The 20230-nt window shown below is 36.3% G+C and overlaps 1 protein-coding gene and 1 long non-coding RNA gene across 2 annotated transcripts in view; both read left to right on the forward strand.

Moving 5' to 3' along the window:
• SLC16A10 (solute carrier family 16 member 10) overlaps positions 1 to 17029 on the forward strand; it is a 74536-nt gene extending 57507 nt beyond the window's left edge. The window contains exons 4-6 of the mRNA XM_075747902.1: positions 10852 to 10995; positions 13585 to 13813; positions 15010 to 17029. Coding sequence (XP_075604017.1) covers positions 10852 to 10995; positions 13585 to 13813; positions 15010 to 15245 — 609 coding nt within the window. The 3' untranslated portion in view covers positions 15246 to 17029. The remainder of the gene's footprint in view (positions 1 to 10851; positions 10996 to 13584; positions 13814 to 15009) is intronic.
• Positions 1 to 20230, forward strand: part of LOC142600977 (uncharacterized) — a 523379-nt gene that overhangs the window by 236957 nt on the left and 266192 nt on the right. The window lies entirely within an intron of this gene.

Consider the following 20230-nt stretch of genomic DNA (forward strand, 5'->3'; position numbering starts at 1 on the left):
TCCTACATCAGTCATTTGTCTGAAGTCTACTACATCTTTTATTTCCCAGAATCTGCTGTTAGTCTGTTTTGTAATGACAGGATAGTATATTTTAAAGTATGTCCAGTACTAACAGATAACTGTCTTAAACAGATATTTCTCTATGCTGTAGATAATCTAAAAAAGTTAAAACTGTAGGTATAGCTGTCAGTTTTAGCACTATTACCTTTCTCATCCATTTAATCTACCATATTTCTGTCTCCAATGGAAGACTAACAAGGCACTAGTTTTGTAAAGGTCCAATGTAATTATTAAGCAGGTATCTCTGAGACCCCAAATCTTCAGTGGCTTCCCATGCTTTACTTGCTTTTCTAATCTTTGCATTTATCTCCCTTCAGATCTCAACATCTGCTGCAGTTTGACTGCCCAGGTTAGTGAAATTTTCCCCCTTTATCCACTTCTGTAATTATCCTGTGCACCCATTTCTTTCCCAGTATTCCTCAATGTTGATCTAGCAGTATTTATTCTTGGCTAGATTGTCCACTCTTGATGTTGGGGGTGGTGGTGGGAAAAGAAATAAAGTATTTCCTAATTAATACTTGTAATTGTTATGAAAGCATATTTAAACTACGTTTTCCAAAGAAGTACTGGAGAAGAATAAAAATAAGTACGGAAAGAATAGAAACTGAAAAGAATAAAACAGATATTTTCTGGTTTTTAGAAATAAAAGTAAATGAAAGTTTACAAAAATTATTTTAGTTAGCAGGTATACTTAGGTACAAACAATAAGATGATGAAGGATAAGAGCAAAGCAGTCTTCCTCAGGTCAATACAGTACTAGCAGATTGAAAGGTCTGAGTTACATTATGATTTCCTTTATCATTGTCTAATGGCACAGTAGTTAATGTACTCTTGCATAATACAAACTATTCTAATACCAAACAGAGCATATAGTTCAAAGTCAGATTAAATTGTATTTTCCTATTTTTTTAATGCTATTTTAATGGTAAACTTAGCAATCCTGTCATTGGATGCTTGAAGGGTCTTGACCTGACCTAAACTCTTCAAGCTCCACAAGTACCCAGAAGCCTGTGATCACAGTTGTTTTCTCCTGCTACCCTCATACAGAGTAGAGAAAAACTGATCACCAAAACTTAGTGAAGAACCTTCCTTCACTCATACGGATGAGTTCTTGTGTCTAGTTTTTGCTTCAAGAAGAGCTGCATAGAAACTCTTTGCTTTTTAAATCCTATTCAGACTTGCAAATTTCTTTCCGTGTATTTTGAACTTTCCTTTGAGAAAATCCTGGAATCTGGCTCTTTCCATTTGGTTGCCAGTAACTATCAAGCTGTGAGCTATTTTTCAGGTTCTTTTCTGATGATTGAGTTAAAATTTGTCATTAGTACTGAGCAGAATATTTCCTAGGAAAATGGAGGGGTGGTTTTGTATTGCTCCAGGCAGGAAAGTAAACAACGTTAAAGTCTGTATCCTGAGTAAGGGCTGCTGTATCTCTGTAAGAGGAGGGGAGATCTTTCTGTTGTGTTAAATGAAAATATGACTGCTTGATTCAATTTATCTGGGCCTTGATTTGGTACATATTTGGCAATCTGGGACTTCCATCTAGAATTGAGACTCTTCTGAGTTTTCTTCTGTGTTTCCCAGTGGAATGAGACAGGCACTTCACCCAGCTCTGCCGTAGCTGAGGTGATTATGAGCGTGTCCGCAAGTAGATCTCTAATAAAGTGTTATGGATGCCCTCAATTATGTGGCAGCTGAATAAAGGTTTGCAAACCTATGTTTTGATTTTACTTTCCTAAATCCTGTGGTCTCTCCTGAGAGACTTGATAAAAGTAGCACAAATTCTGTTGTGGTGTAGGGAAGTCAACTTTTCTTGGAAGATGACAGTAGCATTGTAACATGTAGGTAGATGAATCCCTATTTTATTAACCTGTTAACTCCAAGTTAGTTGCTTATTGTGTTGTTCATCAGGATAGGTAAGGAATACAATCTTTATGTTCATAAATTTTAGAAGGAGCTACTGTTAGAAGCTGCTTTCTTTTCACACAAATGAGTCATACAATCTTGTCTGGTAATCTTATTGCTAATTCTACTGGTGAGTTGAAAAATTTACTTGAGGTAACAGCCTTATTTTGTAAAAAGGAAACCCGTCCTCTTGTAAAAGCTTTTTGTTCCCAGCTAATTACTTTCACTGATGCAAATAAACACTTATTTGTCATTCTGATCTTAGTCCAGCTTCCAGTGTTTCTCTTTGCCTTTGTCATCTTCCTGTCTGAGTAGTTACAGAACATAAGCACTCTCCTGGTAAGTTTTTCATTATGGCAGATTCCAGAGACCTTGAATCAGTCTCATAGCTGCCTTTCAAAACATCTTTCAAGCTGAGGGGTACTCACCTCACTTGACTTCAAGACTTTTAGTTTGACTACTCCTTACGGTCCAAAGAATAAGAAGCTTTTCCAGAGGGCAATTTGGAGCATCAGGGTCAGGCTTCTGAACTGCCTCTCAAAGAAAAAAAAAAAAAAATTTTTTTTGTATCAGTTAGGAAGACTAGCTGGCTAAGGCAGACACCTTAAGGTCAGCAGTGAGAAGACATCCTTGTGACATGTAAATGCTGTAGCTAACACAATAGTCTTGCTTCTTGTACTACAATGGTGTTAGCACTTCCCTTTTTCCACTTACTGCTTCACTTAATAGACAGTCGCACTTGTCCTGTCAACTGAAAACTTACCTTCAGCTTTGCTGAACTGCATTGTCAGAAGTTGAATATATGCTTCTATAAAACTTATGTAATATTTCCAGCAATGTCTAATTTAGGCAAAAATAAGGAAGGAAATTAGGTATTTAAGTGAACTAACTATAATTACTAACAGTTCTTAATTTAAAAATATCACTTTTGTTAGCATATCTTTGCACTTATTTCTGGACAAATAGCATATGCTGTTACATTCCTCTTCTCAGTATTCTTTTTATTTTTAAGCTAGTCTAATGAAGTTAGACCTTATGTGTTTGGAAGTCAAGATTAAGGCATTATCACTAGACAGAATAGTACAATAGATGTACTTTTTAAGTTGAGGAAGACTAAACTGGATGTGTAGCAGCAGATGTGTATTAAAATTTTACTTAAGTATGCTACATAAAATTAATCCATGTGACAGGCTTTTAATATTATAAAGAGAATGAACTTGTTATATTAGTTTTTAGTTGCTTCACTTCTACTAGCTGCTTTGAGAATCTGTCTTAAATTGTGTTTACAACAATTAGCCAAAGTAGTTTTTTAATAAGTCCAGTGCATACAATATTAATCATCAGTGGTTCATGAAGTTACTTTGGGCATTTGTACAGGATAACTTAATCCATTGTTTTGATATTCCGTAATTTCTTAATCATAGCATATAATATGCTCAGTTTGTTTTAATTACCTAAGTTATAACCTGATAATACTTTATCACATTAGTAAATGCCACAGTGATTTGAAAAGAATTACTTACATTAAGCTTCTAAAATTTAAGTGGCGATGTCAGGAAATTGCTTCCTTCACTTTTAATCAAATGTGTAGCAGAGTTTTACCTTAATCTAGAGGTTAAAGTTTTTCAAGTTATAACACTTAAGAATGTATTTGTGACTATACTAAGACATCCATCAGATCACTTCATGAATCATAGAAAGTAAGGCTGGATGTTACCCAGTACTTTACCCAATTTACACAGGTTTTTGACTACAGCCTTATTTTGGTAAAAGACCTTTTAACATATTTCTCTTTATTTTTTCATAAGTCATGCTTACAAATTTCTGCTTATTGCCAGATCTTTCTTTTGGATTCTGTACACGTGGTCCATGTCTTTAATGAGCAATGTGCAAAATAGGACATCATGATTCAGCTGAGGCCTTACTGGTACTGAGCAGTATGTGAAGGTCACATTGTGTCATGAATTGATATATTCAATTACTTTTGCAGTATGATGACATAATTAGAACATGCTGAAGTTTAATATGCTAAGCCTTCAGTTCCCTTTCTAAAGAACTATTGCCAGATCACTCTTCCATCTTGTATTCATGCATCTGACTTACCTCGTGTAGTGTTTTTAATATTTACCTCATAATGTTTTTTATGGAAATTATTCATATTTATTTTACGCTATTGATTAAGATGCCAGGTTGCCAAGATAACTTTGAATTCTGGTAATTTTCTTTACAGTGCCTGCAATACTCATAATTTGATGTAATTTGCAAATTTAATAAGTATATTCTCTATTTCACTGTCCATATCATTAATGAAAATGTTAAATAGTGGAGATTTGGGCAGGTTTTGATGGATCTGCTTTTGGCATATTCAATTTTGCAATGAATCACTAACTAACTACTCTTTAAAAGCAGCTTTTCCTAACATTTCAACACCCATCTTTACAGTTGTTCCATTTCAGTCATGTACTCCAAACTGGCTCATAAGAATTATATTTGAGAGAATATCAAAACACTGGCCAAAGTCAAAATTTGTTACATTTGTCCTTCCCTTTGTCAAGGTTTGCTACCTACCATGTAATAGAGAGAAATTAAGGTTGGTTGTTTTTTAACAAATCTATGTTGATCCTTAGCTTATGATGTTACCTGTTAAATGTCTATGAATAGTTCTGGGTTTGTTTCCTTTTCTGCTGTTGTTCTGGAAATTCAAGTTAATGTGATCGACCTGTAACTCTCCAGGACTTGCTGATAATAATAGTAATTTTGGACATAGTGGCTAGCTGAGTTTTGAGAGTAAGATAGGCTTAGGAAACACCGCTTTAGGGCCCAAGGAATGGGTAGAACTAAGACTAAGTTGTGGATTGTAGTCACAAATGAGAATCAAATTTAAAAAAATACTTAAAAAGGGTAAGTTATTTGACAATTTAACTCTCAGCCCTCGTGTGTGTAACACTTCAGTTCTTACATATTCCTGGCTTTATTCCTCATCCTTGCTCTCAGTCACTGTGGCCTTCCCCAGATACATGGGTGTCTTATCTGTCCTGCGGCTGCTGCCCAAGCCATGCCAATCCACCAGTATTCCTGTGCCCGTGTCTCTTGTGGCTCCAATGGGATCCAGCCTCTGCTGGCACCTCCAGGAGCTACTGGTGGAGGATAGGACCTGATAATATCCTGAGGTGAAGTGGGAGAGGGGAAGAGAAGTTGTGGACTGCGGTGTAGGGGATGTCCCCCATGCTTCAGGCTTTTCTCAGTCCCCAGCATCCTTTCTTGTACTGTTCCCTGAATATCTTTCAGGCCTACCAATTGGCAGTCATTCTCTCAAGACCTGAGAACTGGTTTGATTGCTTTAAAAATTATTAGCATTTGTGACTCTTAAGTAGAAAAACTGTTTATTGGTTAGCAACCATTGTCTTGGTGTCTAAGTTTTATGCTGTCAGTTGCCTATTTTGATCTCTGGGATCATACTCCTCCTTCATGGGCTCTTAAAGGTAACACAGCTCTGAGATTTTATTTTTTAATTAGGGCAAACTTCTTCAGAACTAGCTTTTTCTTTTGAGAGAGGGAACAAACAAACAATTTTAACTATGTAATTGTCAGCCTGAGTTTTTCTTAATCTAATCTGAATTGCTGACCTTTTTTATGTAAATAGGCTTAGCAATTAACCTGTTAACTGTTATGTTCAGTTTTACTTAAGAAATTCAGATTATACTTGTTCTGAATATTCATGATGTATGGATTATTCTGTTTAATCTACTTTACTTAGTGGAATAGAAAATTTCCTGATTGCCATGTAATAATCACCTTGTTTCTTTAATTCTCTCCTTGTTCATTATGTAAATTAAATTGACCAGAGATAGAAAGAGGAAGTATCACTGTTGTGGCAAGTATGTAAATAGGAATTATCTTGAAGATGTATATATATGCATATTTTTGTCATGTGAAGAAACTCAATTTCTAAAATTTGCTACTGTATCCATCTCAGGATGATGGAACTCCCTTAAAAATGGATCTGCATTAGCTATTAGTAATGTTATTTCATGTCTCTTAATATGAAGAACACCATTTCAGTAGGTGTTCAGGAATCAGGAGCTGCTGGTTTGTTTGCTATTTTTTGGCTCATCAGTTAAAGTTTATTTGGAGTCCAAACCAGAAACATATTTGCATTAAATAATCTTCTTGTGCCTAGTATCATACGGTTCTCTGGCAAGCAAGTTTCTCTGATTTGTCTTTCTCCACATGCCCCCTCCCATTTTTGTGGTGAGTCCTTATGTTAGAGAATAAAGAATGACTTGTCCAGAGTTACTTTGTGTTCTGATTTTCAGCACATCCTGATATTTGCCATCTTCCAGGACAGTTCACTGCAAAATTCTTGATATATCTTTATCAAGGCAACAGTTAATATGTTTCTCTAGGCCTTGAAGGAGTTAGCTTGTTCAGGCATGTGGTTGACTCCTTCATTGAAGGAAGGCTGCTGTGTGATGGCACTAACAATAGAGAAAGGTCTGTACATTGTCAGTAAGGGTGTTCTCTTCTCAGATGTGTGAAATAAACCTGAGCTTTTAGCTCTCTGAAATTTTGAAGATCTAATTGTAGTCTTGAAGATGAGCACCAGTATAACTTTGCTACCTATGCCCACTTCATTTGTGTCCTGTCAGTTGCCAGTACCCTTACTTGGACATGCACTTAGTTTATTTTTGTCTGTTGCCTTTCTTGAACTTATAGCTTGGAAAAAAAGAGAGTGATGGAATGTCAAGGCCATCATGTCTTCTAATAATACTGAATGGGTTTTTGAAGGCCTTGGTAGTAATAATCAAATCAACAGATTATGGAGGTATTGCCATGCCTAGTTTGATGGCTAATTCTCATACAAGTCTAGAATTATTTTAGGTGTCTGGATTTCAAATTGTTGCATGGCTAAGAGGGCCAATTAGTACTGAAAAAACAAGATTATTAAACCAGTTCTGGATATTACAAGTGCTTATACCTCAGGGCAGATTCCATACCATGAGCGCTATGATAGATTCAGACTCTGATCATAGTTTTTGCCTGCAAGGTTATGTTTTAGACTCATCTGACACCTTATGCAAAGTTTCACCTTTGTTACTTGCAGGCATGGCTCATCACTGTGCATTTCAAGGAAGCACAGTTTTGCCTGGATTTCTATAGAACTGATACATTTCTGGAAAGCAGGAAGAATAAAGAGTTTGTGTAGGCTATCCTTTTTCTTTTCTTGTCTGAGAAAAAATCAAAACCAAAAGAACTCCCTTCAGCTCTTTCAGGAAACTGTTAATTTGGAGCAGTTAAGAATAGTATCTCCAATTTATGAATGGTACCAGCAGTACTCTGTAAACATTTCCTTTTACCCTTACAGTGGTTCTGAATGAAAGTGTCAGACATCAGGACTTGAAAATGCTGGGTTCATGTGCTCAAACTTTTTTAGGTTATATATCGCTGTTGGCCATCTCTCTCTTTTGGTGAGAGAGATTGCATTGCACTTAGCCTACTAAAGGTTTACCTGATTGAGAATTCCCAAAATGGAATATACACAAGGGAAAACAGTTGGCAGAGAAAGAATTATTTCTTACTAGTTCATTACCACTTCTTTCAGATTCAGGTTCTTTGTGTTTGGAAAAAGAAACTGGAGCCATACTGATTGCTCTAACTTTGATTCAGTGCGTGAATATAGCTGCAATGTGTGAGCATTGAATGGAAGGTCTTGGCAAAGTCTGGGTCTTGGATGGAGAGAGGTTAGCCAAGACAGTGTGTTGGAAAGCATTCCAGCCAGTACCAAGTGTGGCTAATCCTTCCTCTAGTCTCATCCTAACAGTAATGAGAATTTGGACAACAAGGTCTGTGTTTGTATGCTTTAGCCTCGTAATAGAGAACAAGGGTATAAGGTAAAATTCTGGTGCCAGGGATGCATTCAGTTATATTGTCCACTGTCTTATGTCTTGATTTGGAAAATTGGATTATACAAAGATAACTGATTTTAAAATAATAAAGAAGCTGTGCTAGCCTGGAAAATCTCAGGCAAAATTACAAGCCTTTTCTACACTGGGAAAAATCAGACCTGCAATTCAATATGCACTCAGCTCTAATGAGAGTAAAGAGCGAGCTACCTTACTGAGAACAGGCAAAACCCGTAGGCAAATGCTTTGGCCTTCGATGTATCTGCTGTGGGCCTGAGTCCCCATTTGGCTGCTGTAGATAATGCCTAAAGAGTCATATAGTTACAGTCTGTATAGTTCTGCAACGACAAGTGCATTCATATATGAGATGCTGCTGAGAAGGTTCACAAGTAATTGGCTGTCATGAGATTTTTGAGTAGTTCTACTGGTTAAAAATCTGTGCAAATCCGAATCTCGTTTAAGCTACTTAATCATAAATAAATGTAACCTATAGTTACAAGAAATGTCTCTAAGTCCATAATGAGTTAGCACTTACAGTACTGAATTAATCCTGAATCACTGTATTTTCAGATATTCAGTCAATACTGCTGTTACTTACAGCTTACTTAGTGACTGTATCACTGAAGATAGAATATGCTGTTAAGGATCAGAGGGTCAGCTCTGAGATCAGACCAGGTTGCTCAGGGCTTTGTGCACTTAGAGGTTTTCCAGACCTAAGGAAGGAGACTGAACAAGCTCTCCGGGTAGCCTGTGCCACTGCCTACTGCCCTCCTGGGGAAAAAGTTTCTCCTTACATCTTGTTGGACGCTTTCTTTAAGGTTATGGTGTGCTTAAGAGGAGTGAAAGCTAAAAAAAAATAAAAACTTGATGTAGATACTTGAAGATCGAGATGAGTAGCAGTTATTTTCCTACTTAAGGAGTTGACTGAATCCAGTATTTTCCCCCATTGATGTAACAGGACAGCATTTCACCCTCAGTGCTGCTTTGAGAAATCTGTTACTCAGTTGCAGATGCAGGATTAATAGTTATCTAGACTTAGAGCTTTACCTTACCTCTTGAAAAGCCTCTGGGGAGTGGATGAGTCAGGTCTAATTAAACAAGCTAGAGGCTGCAGAAATGTGGAAGTACAACAGGTGACAAGAATGGCAGAAAATACCTTGGCTTCTCTCACCAGCTGGGCCAGCAGGTGTTGACAGGCACATAAAGGTAGGGGTGGGAAAACTGTCAGCTTTTCCTCTTCTCACCTTTGACTGGAAGGGAATAAATGGAATAACTTATCTTTTATGTTTAAATATCAGTCCAGAAGAAAAATGTCATCAGATTCTGTTCCTACATGTGTCTTAAAGCAAAGAAACAAGTAACCTCAAAAATAGAAAGAGCAAGCATCTGTCTTCAATTGAAGTTTGAAGTTTTTCTTCAAAAACAAAACAAAACCATGAACTCTTATTTTATTTCCTTTCTGACATAATCAATTATATTGGACAAATTACTATTAAACCTAATAGACTCTGTGAAATGTAAACAAAACCCAACTGATTTTATATTTAAGAAAATGACCATCACTCAGCAAATCCTGTTTATGTTGGGGGGGGGTGGGTGTGGAAAGGCTCTGCTTGTGTATTAACACTCTGGCCTGGAAAGAATCTACACTATTTTGCTCTAGAAGTATTTACTAAAACTGAACTTTTCCATCTTATAGACAGGAAAATAAGGGTTCTCTAGTTTGAAGTGATATGATATAACCAGAGTTAATAACAAAAAATGGTGTGCAGCTTTTGCTATTCAGGTCTGTCAGCCTGTGGTCACCTTGTCTCTCAAATGTTTTTACTATGTCTTTTCTTACAATCAGTTTCTTCTGTTTGCTTCCTTACACCTCTGAGTCTTTACATTCTTCTTTGGAACTAGTTATGAGCACAGAGATTGCAGGACTATGCAAATGTTTCTACATCTTCTAATGCTCACTTTAGCATATTTGGTATTGCCAAGTGTGTCTTAAAGTGATTGTGCAAAAATTCTTTCTTGGGGTAATTTCTGGTCTTCATGGTTTATTTTTAAAAAACAAAACCAACCAAAAACACAAACAAAACCACTGTGGAACCAGGAATAATATAAAAAAAAAAATCCAAATCCATCAAGTCAGTCATATGATTTTTTTAACATGGCTTGAAAGGTTACAGTTACTGACACTGATAGTTCATCACACTGTAGTTGATGGTCTACTGTGAGGACTGTTGCTTTAGTTTTTTTAGGTTGAAGTGGCTGATAAATTTTTCTTCCTTTCTGCCCTATTCATGGCTGTGTATCTGCCCCCTCTCCTTGAAGTGCTTGCTGTTGTGTTTGATGCTGCAGGTGGTTCCTGCTCCTCTTCCTCCTTGCCCCTGGATGTCGTGGTGATCCTGGATGTCAGGATGAGGCAGTCTGGAGGGGCCCCTCCTATTTGCACTGTCTGGCCTCTGGCTCTCTGCCCCTCTGCTTCTTGTTCCTGCCCTGAGCTGTCTTACAAGTTTGGTAGCATGTATCTCTGTCTTAATGCACAGGCCAGTGCTGTGGTGATACTTGTTAATCACTTAGTACCTTCAGACCTGAGAGTGTGCCCTGGCCAGGGAAACAACCAGTTCTAGACATCCTTTGTGGATTCTGTGTTATGTTAAGTCTGTGACTAGTAAATTAAATGTGGTTGGGGAGAACGTTTGGGTTCTCTTCAATCTTCTTGGTACTAGATGCAGTCTTGTTGTTTTCTTGAATTAAGTTCCTTAATTGTGAATAAAGCAACAACACATTTTCAGATTACTTTTACAGATTTTTGTACTGGCTTATCAGTATTAAGTGCAATACAATAAAAACAGAGTAAGTTAGTTAACCATTTGTAGCCATATTTGTAAGTCTGAGATTCTCAGATTACTTCTATTTAGCTCAAGTTCTCTAAGGTTTATCTTCCTTTTAATTCTAAAGCCAGTTTATTTTCTCAACCCTCTTTTTTAAACAGATGAAGCATGTAAAAGACAGATTTGGTGACAGCGTGCCAGAAGAAGTCCTTCTGCTGTGCCTGGGCATTACATCAGGAGTTGGCAGATTGATCTTTGGCAGAGTTGCGGATTATGTTCCTGGTGCAAAAAAAGTTTATTTACAGGTATGTCTTCACATTGTTTTGAAGGAACATAGAAACAATATTCTGAAGACCCTGGTTGCAGATACTATTAAGTAAGCAGAATTAACTGACTGGAGATTCAAACTTGAGAAATCTCAAAACTCTAGGAAACTCAACATAGGTTTTTTGATACTAGGAGCCTTTTTGGCGCAAAGTTCATGAATCTCTGATTTTTTTTCTCTTTTAATGCTAAAGAAACATGTCTACTACCTGCTGGCTATTTTTCAACTGTGAATGAAAGAAATTATTAATCATTAGCATGTGAGTGAGAAAACCTTTGAGAATTCTCTAGATTCTGCTTTCCCTGTTTTATCCCATGACTTCATAATGCTTGCAGAAAGATGAATAATTTTTTTCCTATGCTCCTCCATTAAGGATCTTGGATATCTTCTTGATCTTTGATAGGTGATGATTTGGTGTGAAGTATGTTCTGTGCATAGTGCACTCTGGTAAAGCCATGGGGATGTAAGAAGTGCTTAGTTGAGGAGATTTTGCTGAATAAAGTGGGTTACTTGCAGAAAGACACAGCTTCCAGAAATGCTGAAGCTTGAGGGTGAAAAAGGTTATACACTTTTTTTACCTCCATGCTTATAATTTTTTTTTTGAGAAAGTAGCAGTGTTAGTGTAGATTTTTGGAAAAGCTTTAGTTAACTGTTATCAACCACTGGGTGTTCCTGTTTTGTGGTTTCGAAATGAGTAACAAGGGAGCCATCTAATGGCTATTATCTGTACTACATTATTGAAACAAAATGCTTAAGAATCACCTTTCTGAAGACTGAGTATTTGTTGCCATAGTTACATAAATTTAGAGTCCCTGATGACAGAGACTGTACCTCATTCATTTGCATTAATACCTATTGTTACACTTTCAGGAAATGTCAATATTAAGATAAAAAAATGAAAAGACAGCATTGAGATGTTATGTGTGATTTACAAAGCACAAATACCAAACTTGCAGTAAAACTACAAGCTCTTTTATTCTTTTCCTTGAATAGCTAGAACTGAAAACCGTGGACTTTTGTTTAGGGCATGAACTAAGATGCTTCTGAGTACTGTTGGTTTCACCTAGTTTTAAGCAGGAAAAACACATTAACTTTTTTGCCAAGCCATGCCCCAGCATCTTCAGCTCTCCTGTTTCAAACCAGCATTTTTGAGGGAAAGTGAATATTCACCTAAGTATTATTCTGGATTGTCCAACAGGTCATACTATCATCCCATCTCATGCAAAAATGATGTAAGAATTAATTTTGACTAATGCAAATGAAACATCTTTCCTTTTAGAACTTTACTATCTCATAATTGAACAACTTAGAGTTCTACCCAGAAAGTTCAACCTTCATCTTTCTGTTTCTGCATTCTTTCTTATGGATCTGTTTTGCTGGCTTTTGCTTTATAATGATGCATTTGGTCTCTTCTGGATACGATGTTCAGTGATTTCTGGTTTTAGTGCTGCTTTTACCATAATATAATACAAAGAATACAATATCTTGCTTAGTTTGTCACAGATAACCACACTACTACTTAAATACAAACTTATCTCAGATAATATTTGTATTTTCTGTATTGGAGTATTTCTCCACCTCTATCCTTAAATTCCTGTGACAAGCCCAGTTCTTCAGTGTTTCTGTTTCTATACCATACCTAAGATGCTTCACAACAGTTTTTCTTTAATAGGCTAAATAAAGTACATTACCTAAAAGAAATTTTATGCTGTCTTGAAAATTAAGTTTCACCTAGCTGTCTGCTTAAACACTTTTCCTAATCCTAATTCACTCATCCATCAAAAAATTGTGATGTCTAACAGTTAAGTGACTTTGGTTTTCTTTAATGGTCTGGAGGTGACCAATGCATAATGCATATGTCTTGTTTGGAAATTGTGCTTGTGCAGTTAGGTTGGGATTTTGGTTTCCTATGCTGACATATAGATGGTGTACAAGCGAAACTCTTTGTTTTTCCTTTTAATTCTGCTTCATTTTGCTGAAAGACAGTTTTATTCCTTTAAATTAAATCAAAGAAATAATTAAGATTTTACTATAAAATCTTTGTAAGGATGCATGGCTACAGGAATACAGCAAGATACCTTTATGTGGAAAAATTGAAATGACTTTCAAATATCACCTCTGAATTATAAGCACCCTGAAGTAATCACTCATAGTACTGGTATTTTTACTTAAATTACAACAGAGGAATCTAATTTTAGTGTTCTAGCTATATTAAACTTTTGATTTTTGAGGCTTTCATTTGTGAAAAGAGCTGAGTAACTTCTCAAAAAATGTTGGTGCATGAGAAGTGTCCTTACATCATCACTGCAGGATAGTTGATTACAAAGGCATTTTGAAAACTTGTGCAATGGGTTGTAGAATTTCTTTGATTGCATGTCATGAGTGTTATGTCTCTGTTTTATCTTGGTCTGTAACTTCTGATGGTGGTAATCCATGGAGACTGCTTATATTTATTTTAAAGTAAATACAGGCAGACAATCCAGTACAAATGAAAGAAAGCTTATCTGTTCTCTTTCTTTGCTGATTTGATGCAATATGTTTTTTGGTTTTTTTCCTTGGTCATGTTTAGGTGGCCTCATTCTTCTTTATTGGCCTGATGTCTATGATGATTCCACTGTGCCACGTCTTTGGAGGTCTCATTGCTGTCTGTCTCTTCATGGGTCTGTTTGATGGGTGCTTCATTTGCATTATGGCTCCTATTGCCTTTGAGCTTGTTGGGGCTCAGGATGTCTCCCAGGCCATAGGATTTCTACTAGGACTTATGTCAATACCGATGACAGTTGGTCCACCCATTGCAGGTAAGTATACATATGCTTTGTAGCTGTAAATACGTTTCTGTGGTTGCATGACTTTATTGCTATATTTTCTGTTCCTATGTCATATGCAGCACGTGTCAATTGGAAGTTTTCTCTGTAAGTACTTCAGAATATACGGTGAATTTAACTGCTGCTCGTGGGTTATTAATTTACTGTACTCTTTTTAAAATTTGCTTCAATCTTTTTCATTATGTTATGCAGATGTAAAGCATTCCTTAAAAGAAAGGTAGATTTCCAGCTGGATCGAGGACCTGCCATTCCCATGCTGTTGATGTGACAGCCTATATGTTGATTGTGTTACAGAATGACTCTGAATTAGAATCTGAAAATTAAGTGGACTCCAAAATTTGCTCATGCAAAAACAATTGAGAGGATAAAAGCGCTGGTCCCTTTAATTCCTGTTTATAAGTAGTAACACTGGCTTTTTTCATTGATGGGAGACTGTTTCACAAAGTACAGGTTTTAAAGATGAAAACTGGAAGCTCTTTGGCAGGTGGAAATAGCTTAAGCTATAATCCTTACCACTGGTTATTTTCAATCATAATTTACCCTAAGGTCTTGTAAGTGCTACTGAAAGATACTTAGTAAGACTTAAATGAACTATGCAGGATTATAAAGAACAAAATTTTAAAGTTAGAACAGCATAGACTAGGTGATTCCTGATCTGGATAGGCTATCACAGCTATTAGTACTTAAATGGAATTTGATTAGTGGGAGGAATTTTGAGAGAGCAATTAGAGTTAATTGTTGGAAAAGACTCTTTTTAATAAGAGGCTACCAGGAATGCAATCAGTATATCTTAAGATTGAGGCACCTCAATCAAAGGCAACTCTTGCGAAAAGAGGGAGAATTTCTCCGAGTTCTTGCAAGATTCAAATGCTGGAGAAGCTGAAATAAGCAACTTTCAAATAGGAAATATGGTACATATGTTTTATGATAGGTGGTAATTAAGCAGTCAAGTGGTGATGTACTGAGTTCTTGGTTTAAAAACTCCAAATAACAAACTCTGGAATACCTTTCTACCTAAATATACACCTGTATTCGGCCATCAGGTAGTCAGATTAGTGGTTATAATCATCTGTGCCAGCTCTCAAGTTTCTGAATCCAAAGAAAAGACATGGCTTTTTGTAGATTCTGAGGCCCCATTATTTATCAGTGTTAACTTTCTATCTTTTCAGGTTTGCTGCGCGATCACCTCGGCACCTATGATGTAGCGTTCTACTTGGCTGGAGTCCCTCCCCTTATTGGCGGAGCTATATTATGTTTCATCCCCTGGGTCCATGAACGGCAGAAGTTGAAAGAAAGAGCAAAACCTGTTGATGGAGAAACTACTGAAAAAATGCTGGAAAATGAAAGCACTTTGGTGTCAGACACTACAGAAAAGCCAGTCAAAGAAACGGAATCTGGTGTTTGATGCTTTCTTTTCCTGTACCAGCTTGACCTTCTACTGAAACTAGATTTCTACTTTTTGGCTGAAGATACTATATGATACTAAAGAAGCTTTGAACTATTGCTCAAATTGCAAAACTGCTACAAGAATCTTTTATACCATTGAACTTTTTTTGATGAGTTGTTGCGTTTGATTTCAAGCCACATTTTCAAGGTATTTGAAGTTTTGTAACATTAGTGTGTATGTGCGTAGTGATTCTCTGTGTGAAGAGAATATTTTTCTAATTCATCAAACCTATTTCTGGAAGTGCGACAGCTGTTTTTGGTTCACTGACCCAGGACTCTTCAATAACTTTTATGGTCCGGCGAATGCAGGCACATCCATGGGTGTTTATACTGGAAAATGTAGTAGCTTTTATGAATGATGTGGTTTTCAAAGTGTCTCATGCTGTTTTTATAGTCTTTTACAATTCTGTATCATGAACACAAACATGTATCTTTTTGATTCCCTTAACTCTTGCTGAAATTATTAGAAAACTAAATTATTAAACTTCTGTTATTTTCTCTAAATACCCCAGCCTGCTCAGTTTGCTTAAATAGTCACCTGGTTTTGCATTGATTCACCTTTTCACAGTAGCCCAAACAAAGAACATTAAGGATGAAATTTTTGATGGGCACAAGTTTTGAATATGTGCAAACTGAGCTCCGAGTACAAACACATTCAGAAGTAAAGCTGCTGAATGATAGATTTTTTTATTTGGTGAAGGCAATACTATTAATGCGTAGTGCACTTTAATTTTTTTTAGCTAAAGCTCAGAATAGCTGATAGTTTTTTGAAATTGTACTGACAGTAATACTTTGGAGTAGTATTGTGAATTAGACTCAAATTTCAAATTACTCTGTACTTTTTTATTTTTAAAAATAAGACAGCTTTAAAGAATACATTCTAAGTGCAATAAGTTGTTTTTAATGTGGAAAATATGCGTGAGCTATGAAAATGGCATTCAACAATTAAAGATTTTTGCACTAAGTGAACATGCAGGTTTATTATAGGTCTTTATAGCTGTGTTCAATTGTGTGTATATTCAAATATAAAGAAATGTCTTTGCATGTCCAACTTCTTGTTTAACATACTAAACATGGCCCTATTACTTCTGTATCCTTAGGTATTATGCACTGTTTGTCAAGCAGGTATTTCTGAAAAATATTTGAAAGCATAATATTGAGATGAAAACACTGCTTTTCAGTTTATCATAAAACACTTCCAAGTACGTTGTTTATTTGTAGATACGGATCAGCAATGCAGTGGAATACATGATCATTCTTTATTTCAGGTCCATGTGATACTAATAATTTTTGTTTTGTGTAGAAGTGTCATAGCAAGAGTAAACTAAATGTGATCTGAAGACAAAATGCACATTGAAGTGCATTTTCTTAATTAGTAACAATACCTGTTCTTTACATAAACCAGAGGCATACTGTTTTAAAATTATAACCTTTATTGTCTTTTTATTATTTTTCTTTCTCCAGAGTTGTAGTAAATAGCTCATAAAGCCCATGCACATTTGTGATATAAAACATTGTTAGCAATACTACTGTTTAGAATGTTTACATCAATGAACTTGTAACATCCTTTAAATATAATCATGCAAAGCATCCTAATTATTTGAGACTAAAGTTCATACCTTGTTTTATCTTGCAGAAGTTCAATCCCTGCTTTACATGAGTAAGGCTTAAAAGAATTGAATCTTAAGGAGGTGTATAGGAAGGGACTGGGAAATGGAAAAAAAACCCACACCCCAATCTGTAAAACAGTCCCTTGTGCTTCTAAAAATGTCATTAAAATATAAATAAAATATTAAAATATTCATAGTGTTGTTAATTAAAATTACTACAAAAGGCTGCCTTTATAAAAAAAAAAAACCCAAGTTGTTAACAGCTTATGCTGTTCTTATCTGGAGTATTTCTGTAGAACATGTTATTCAGTATTATCTTCTATTTGGGCAATGCAAAAGGTGTCGAGTAAGTGTGGTAAAAGCCTCTTGTTTCCTACTGCTTTGTTATGAAAAATTAGTATTTATGACATCTTACATTTCATGTGTGTTAGCTTTGAGTTTTTAACCAAAACCAAGGCTCCTTTTTAGCATGATACAATTTGAAATCATGACCAGACATCTTGCTGTAATGGTGGCATCTTCCTGACTTGCTGCTCTGTATCTCTATAAATTATCTGGGAGAGAATATAAAATAGTTAAGTTTTAGAAATTATATGGAAAGAATGTAACAATAGTATGGATTAATTATTGCCATGCCCTTAAATGTATTTGTACATGAAAATCCAAACTCTCATATTTGAGTAACTAAAAATGTAAATTACGCTCACAAATGTGAAGGACAACATTTAAAAAAACCAAATGAACACCCCAGAGACTCCAGGAAGAGGGTACAAGAAGTGAATAATGGTTTAAGAGTGACGACTATGTTAAAAACAGCTGGTGAATGGGATGTCAGACAAGAGGAAAGCAGGATCAGAAGCCATGCGGGTGTGATGATGTTGGAACAACGAACCTATTTCTGGTGCCATTGCTTGTTTTACAAGAATGCTAAAATTGAGAAGGCTTCAGAAAAAGACATTTCAGGAAAGGTTAAAAAAAAAAAAAAGTAAATGCATGAGAATTCTTTTAACATCTTTACTATTAGCTTGTATCTATGGGGGAAATGTCCAACAGAAAATGCTCTTTATTGGACATAAGATTGTGTCCTAAAGCTAGATAAGATGCAGTTGAAATGAAAGTAAAGCTCAGATTGTTAGCAGTGAAGCCACTGAGAAACTTGAGATACACTGGATTCTATATGCCCTGAGGTCTTAAAAATGAGGTTGGCTGTTTCCCTTTAAAAAAAAAAAAAAATTGCAAAAAGCCCAACACAAATACCAGCTATTTAGTACTGCCGAACTCATATTTTGATGACCTAATTCATGCCAGATTTAATCTTGTTGGGGGTAGACTCTAACATACTAGCTTAGTTCAAGAAAACCCTTAAATCATTCAGATGTATCCCTCTTGAGAACAGTTCAAAGTACTTTCCATAGACATTGCTCTTCCATCCTATAAACAGAGTAATAGTCTTCCTTTTCCCCATTAAATGCTCTCGGGGTAAGCTTCAGAAGAAATTGGGTAGAAAGAGGTTAACTTAAAATGGCAGTGTGAAATTTCCAGTCCTGTGCTATGCTGTAATTCAATACACCAGATCTTGAAACCAAGACTAATTTTTAGGAAAGGGGTTGGGTTTATGTATGGCTGACACTTAAGGTCTTTTCAGTAGGTATGACATCCTTGCAAATCTTAATATATTCTGTTCAGCAAAGAGTCTGAAATAATGAAAACCCATCAGGTTCTTATTTACATCTGAGCTATGCAACAATATGAATGTATAATTGTTTTGGATTTATTCTGGCTACATGTTAGACGTGTGTAAGTCTCAAACCAAGAACGCTCTTAGTTAGAATTTCTTTCATCCAGATCTTCGTTCAGCATTAACATCTAATTTTTTTATAAGTTGACTTTCAGTGACCACTTATGGACCTTTCAGAATTGCTCACTCAAGTCAATGATGACTAGCCATTCAGTGGCCATCCTTCAGGGTATGTTCAGTATCAGATGCTGTAGCTTGACTTTTTTTACCTTCTGGCTCTTCACACACAATGTCTGGGCATGTACATTCCCCCCTTCCCTTTGGGCACACTGGATTGTCAAAACTGATGCGTACCATATAGGACATGGAATAGTGCTTTTCAGCCTTCCCTGCATTAAACCTTTGAATAGCCATGGCCTGATAGACTAGGCAGATTTTTATGAAGTAGAAGATGTGAGGTTGAATCAACTCACCAGAGTGCTGAAGGCAGTTCTCACGCATACTAGATGAATGCTTTGATCACATGCTTATGATGTAAAAAAAAAAAAAAAAATGGACACTGCCATTCTAAAGCAAGAATTCCTACTGGCATCAGGTAGTACATGCCTAAGGGACAGGAGATACTTCCCTGCGGTCCCAAAGGAAGTATCTAAGGATGGGAATCAACGCTACTATCCTTAGGATGATCCTTATGGGTTAGCTTAAGCAGCCAGGTTCTTGCTGTGCTGGCATAGGGCAGCTCCCAGCTTTGCTGTGCGGGAGCCCAGGTGGAGGAGCTGGACCATCCTCCCGGAGCAGGGAGCAGAGGTGCTGCCTTGTTTGGGGCCCAGATTCCCTTCTGGGGAGCTGGAAGTATTCTGGGAGCTGACTTTTAGGCATCTTAACCCTTCTGTCAGAACTGACCCTCTGATATTGAGTGTTTGTAGGTGTATATATAAATACAATGTATTTTGACCAGAGTGTACACAAACATTCTGCATTTAACTACAAGAGCTGTAGCACTGGAATGTGGGAGACAGCTGGGGAAGAGGTAACTATTTGCATTTGTGTGTCTCACTGTTGACAAGCACAGTACCATTGCAGTTCCAGACAGCCAGTGAGTTTCTAGTCATGTAAGCTTTGGCATATTTTCAGGATGCCTTTTAGTCTTATATATTATGTCAACATCTTTTAATGTTTCAGAACTGTGTATGGTAAGATTAGAGTGATTTTTACACTAAAATGTGTGCTAATGTTGGTAACACTGACGTGTTTAAGTATCTTTATTGCCATCCTATTTTGTACGTTGGTTTTGATGTTAAAGGATATACATTTTATTAGCCTTAACTCCATTATTTGAAGTTCTTCTTTGTTAGAAGGGTAAGAAACAAATGTCTGTTTTTCATGGTGCTAAAGTAACTGTGATCGGTCTCAAATTATTCAGAATAAAGATGGTAAAGTGCCCTATTTGTTAGTGCATGCATCATTTTTAGTCCTGTTCTATAAAACTTGTCATTTTTGAAAGTAATTTTGTGTTATATTCTGATAATTACTGAATCTCAAGTGCAGACTTTTATACAAAAGCCTTTACAGCTTTAGTGTTGTGTTCTGATTTGC

The sequence above is a fragment of the Balearica regulorum genome, chromosome 3 (assembly GCF_011004875.1).
Source record: "Balearica regulorum gibbericeps isolate bBalReg1 chromosome 3, bBalReg1.pri, whole genome shotgun sequence".
NCBI classification, from domain to species: domain Eukaryota; kingdom Metazoa; phylum Chordata; class Aves; order Gruiformes; family Gruidae; genus Balearica; species Balearica regulorum.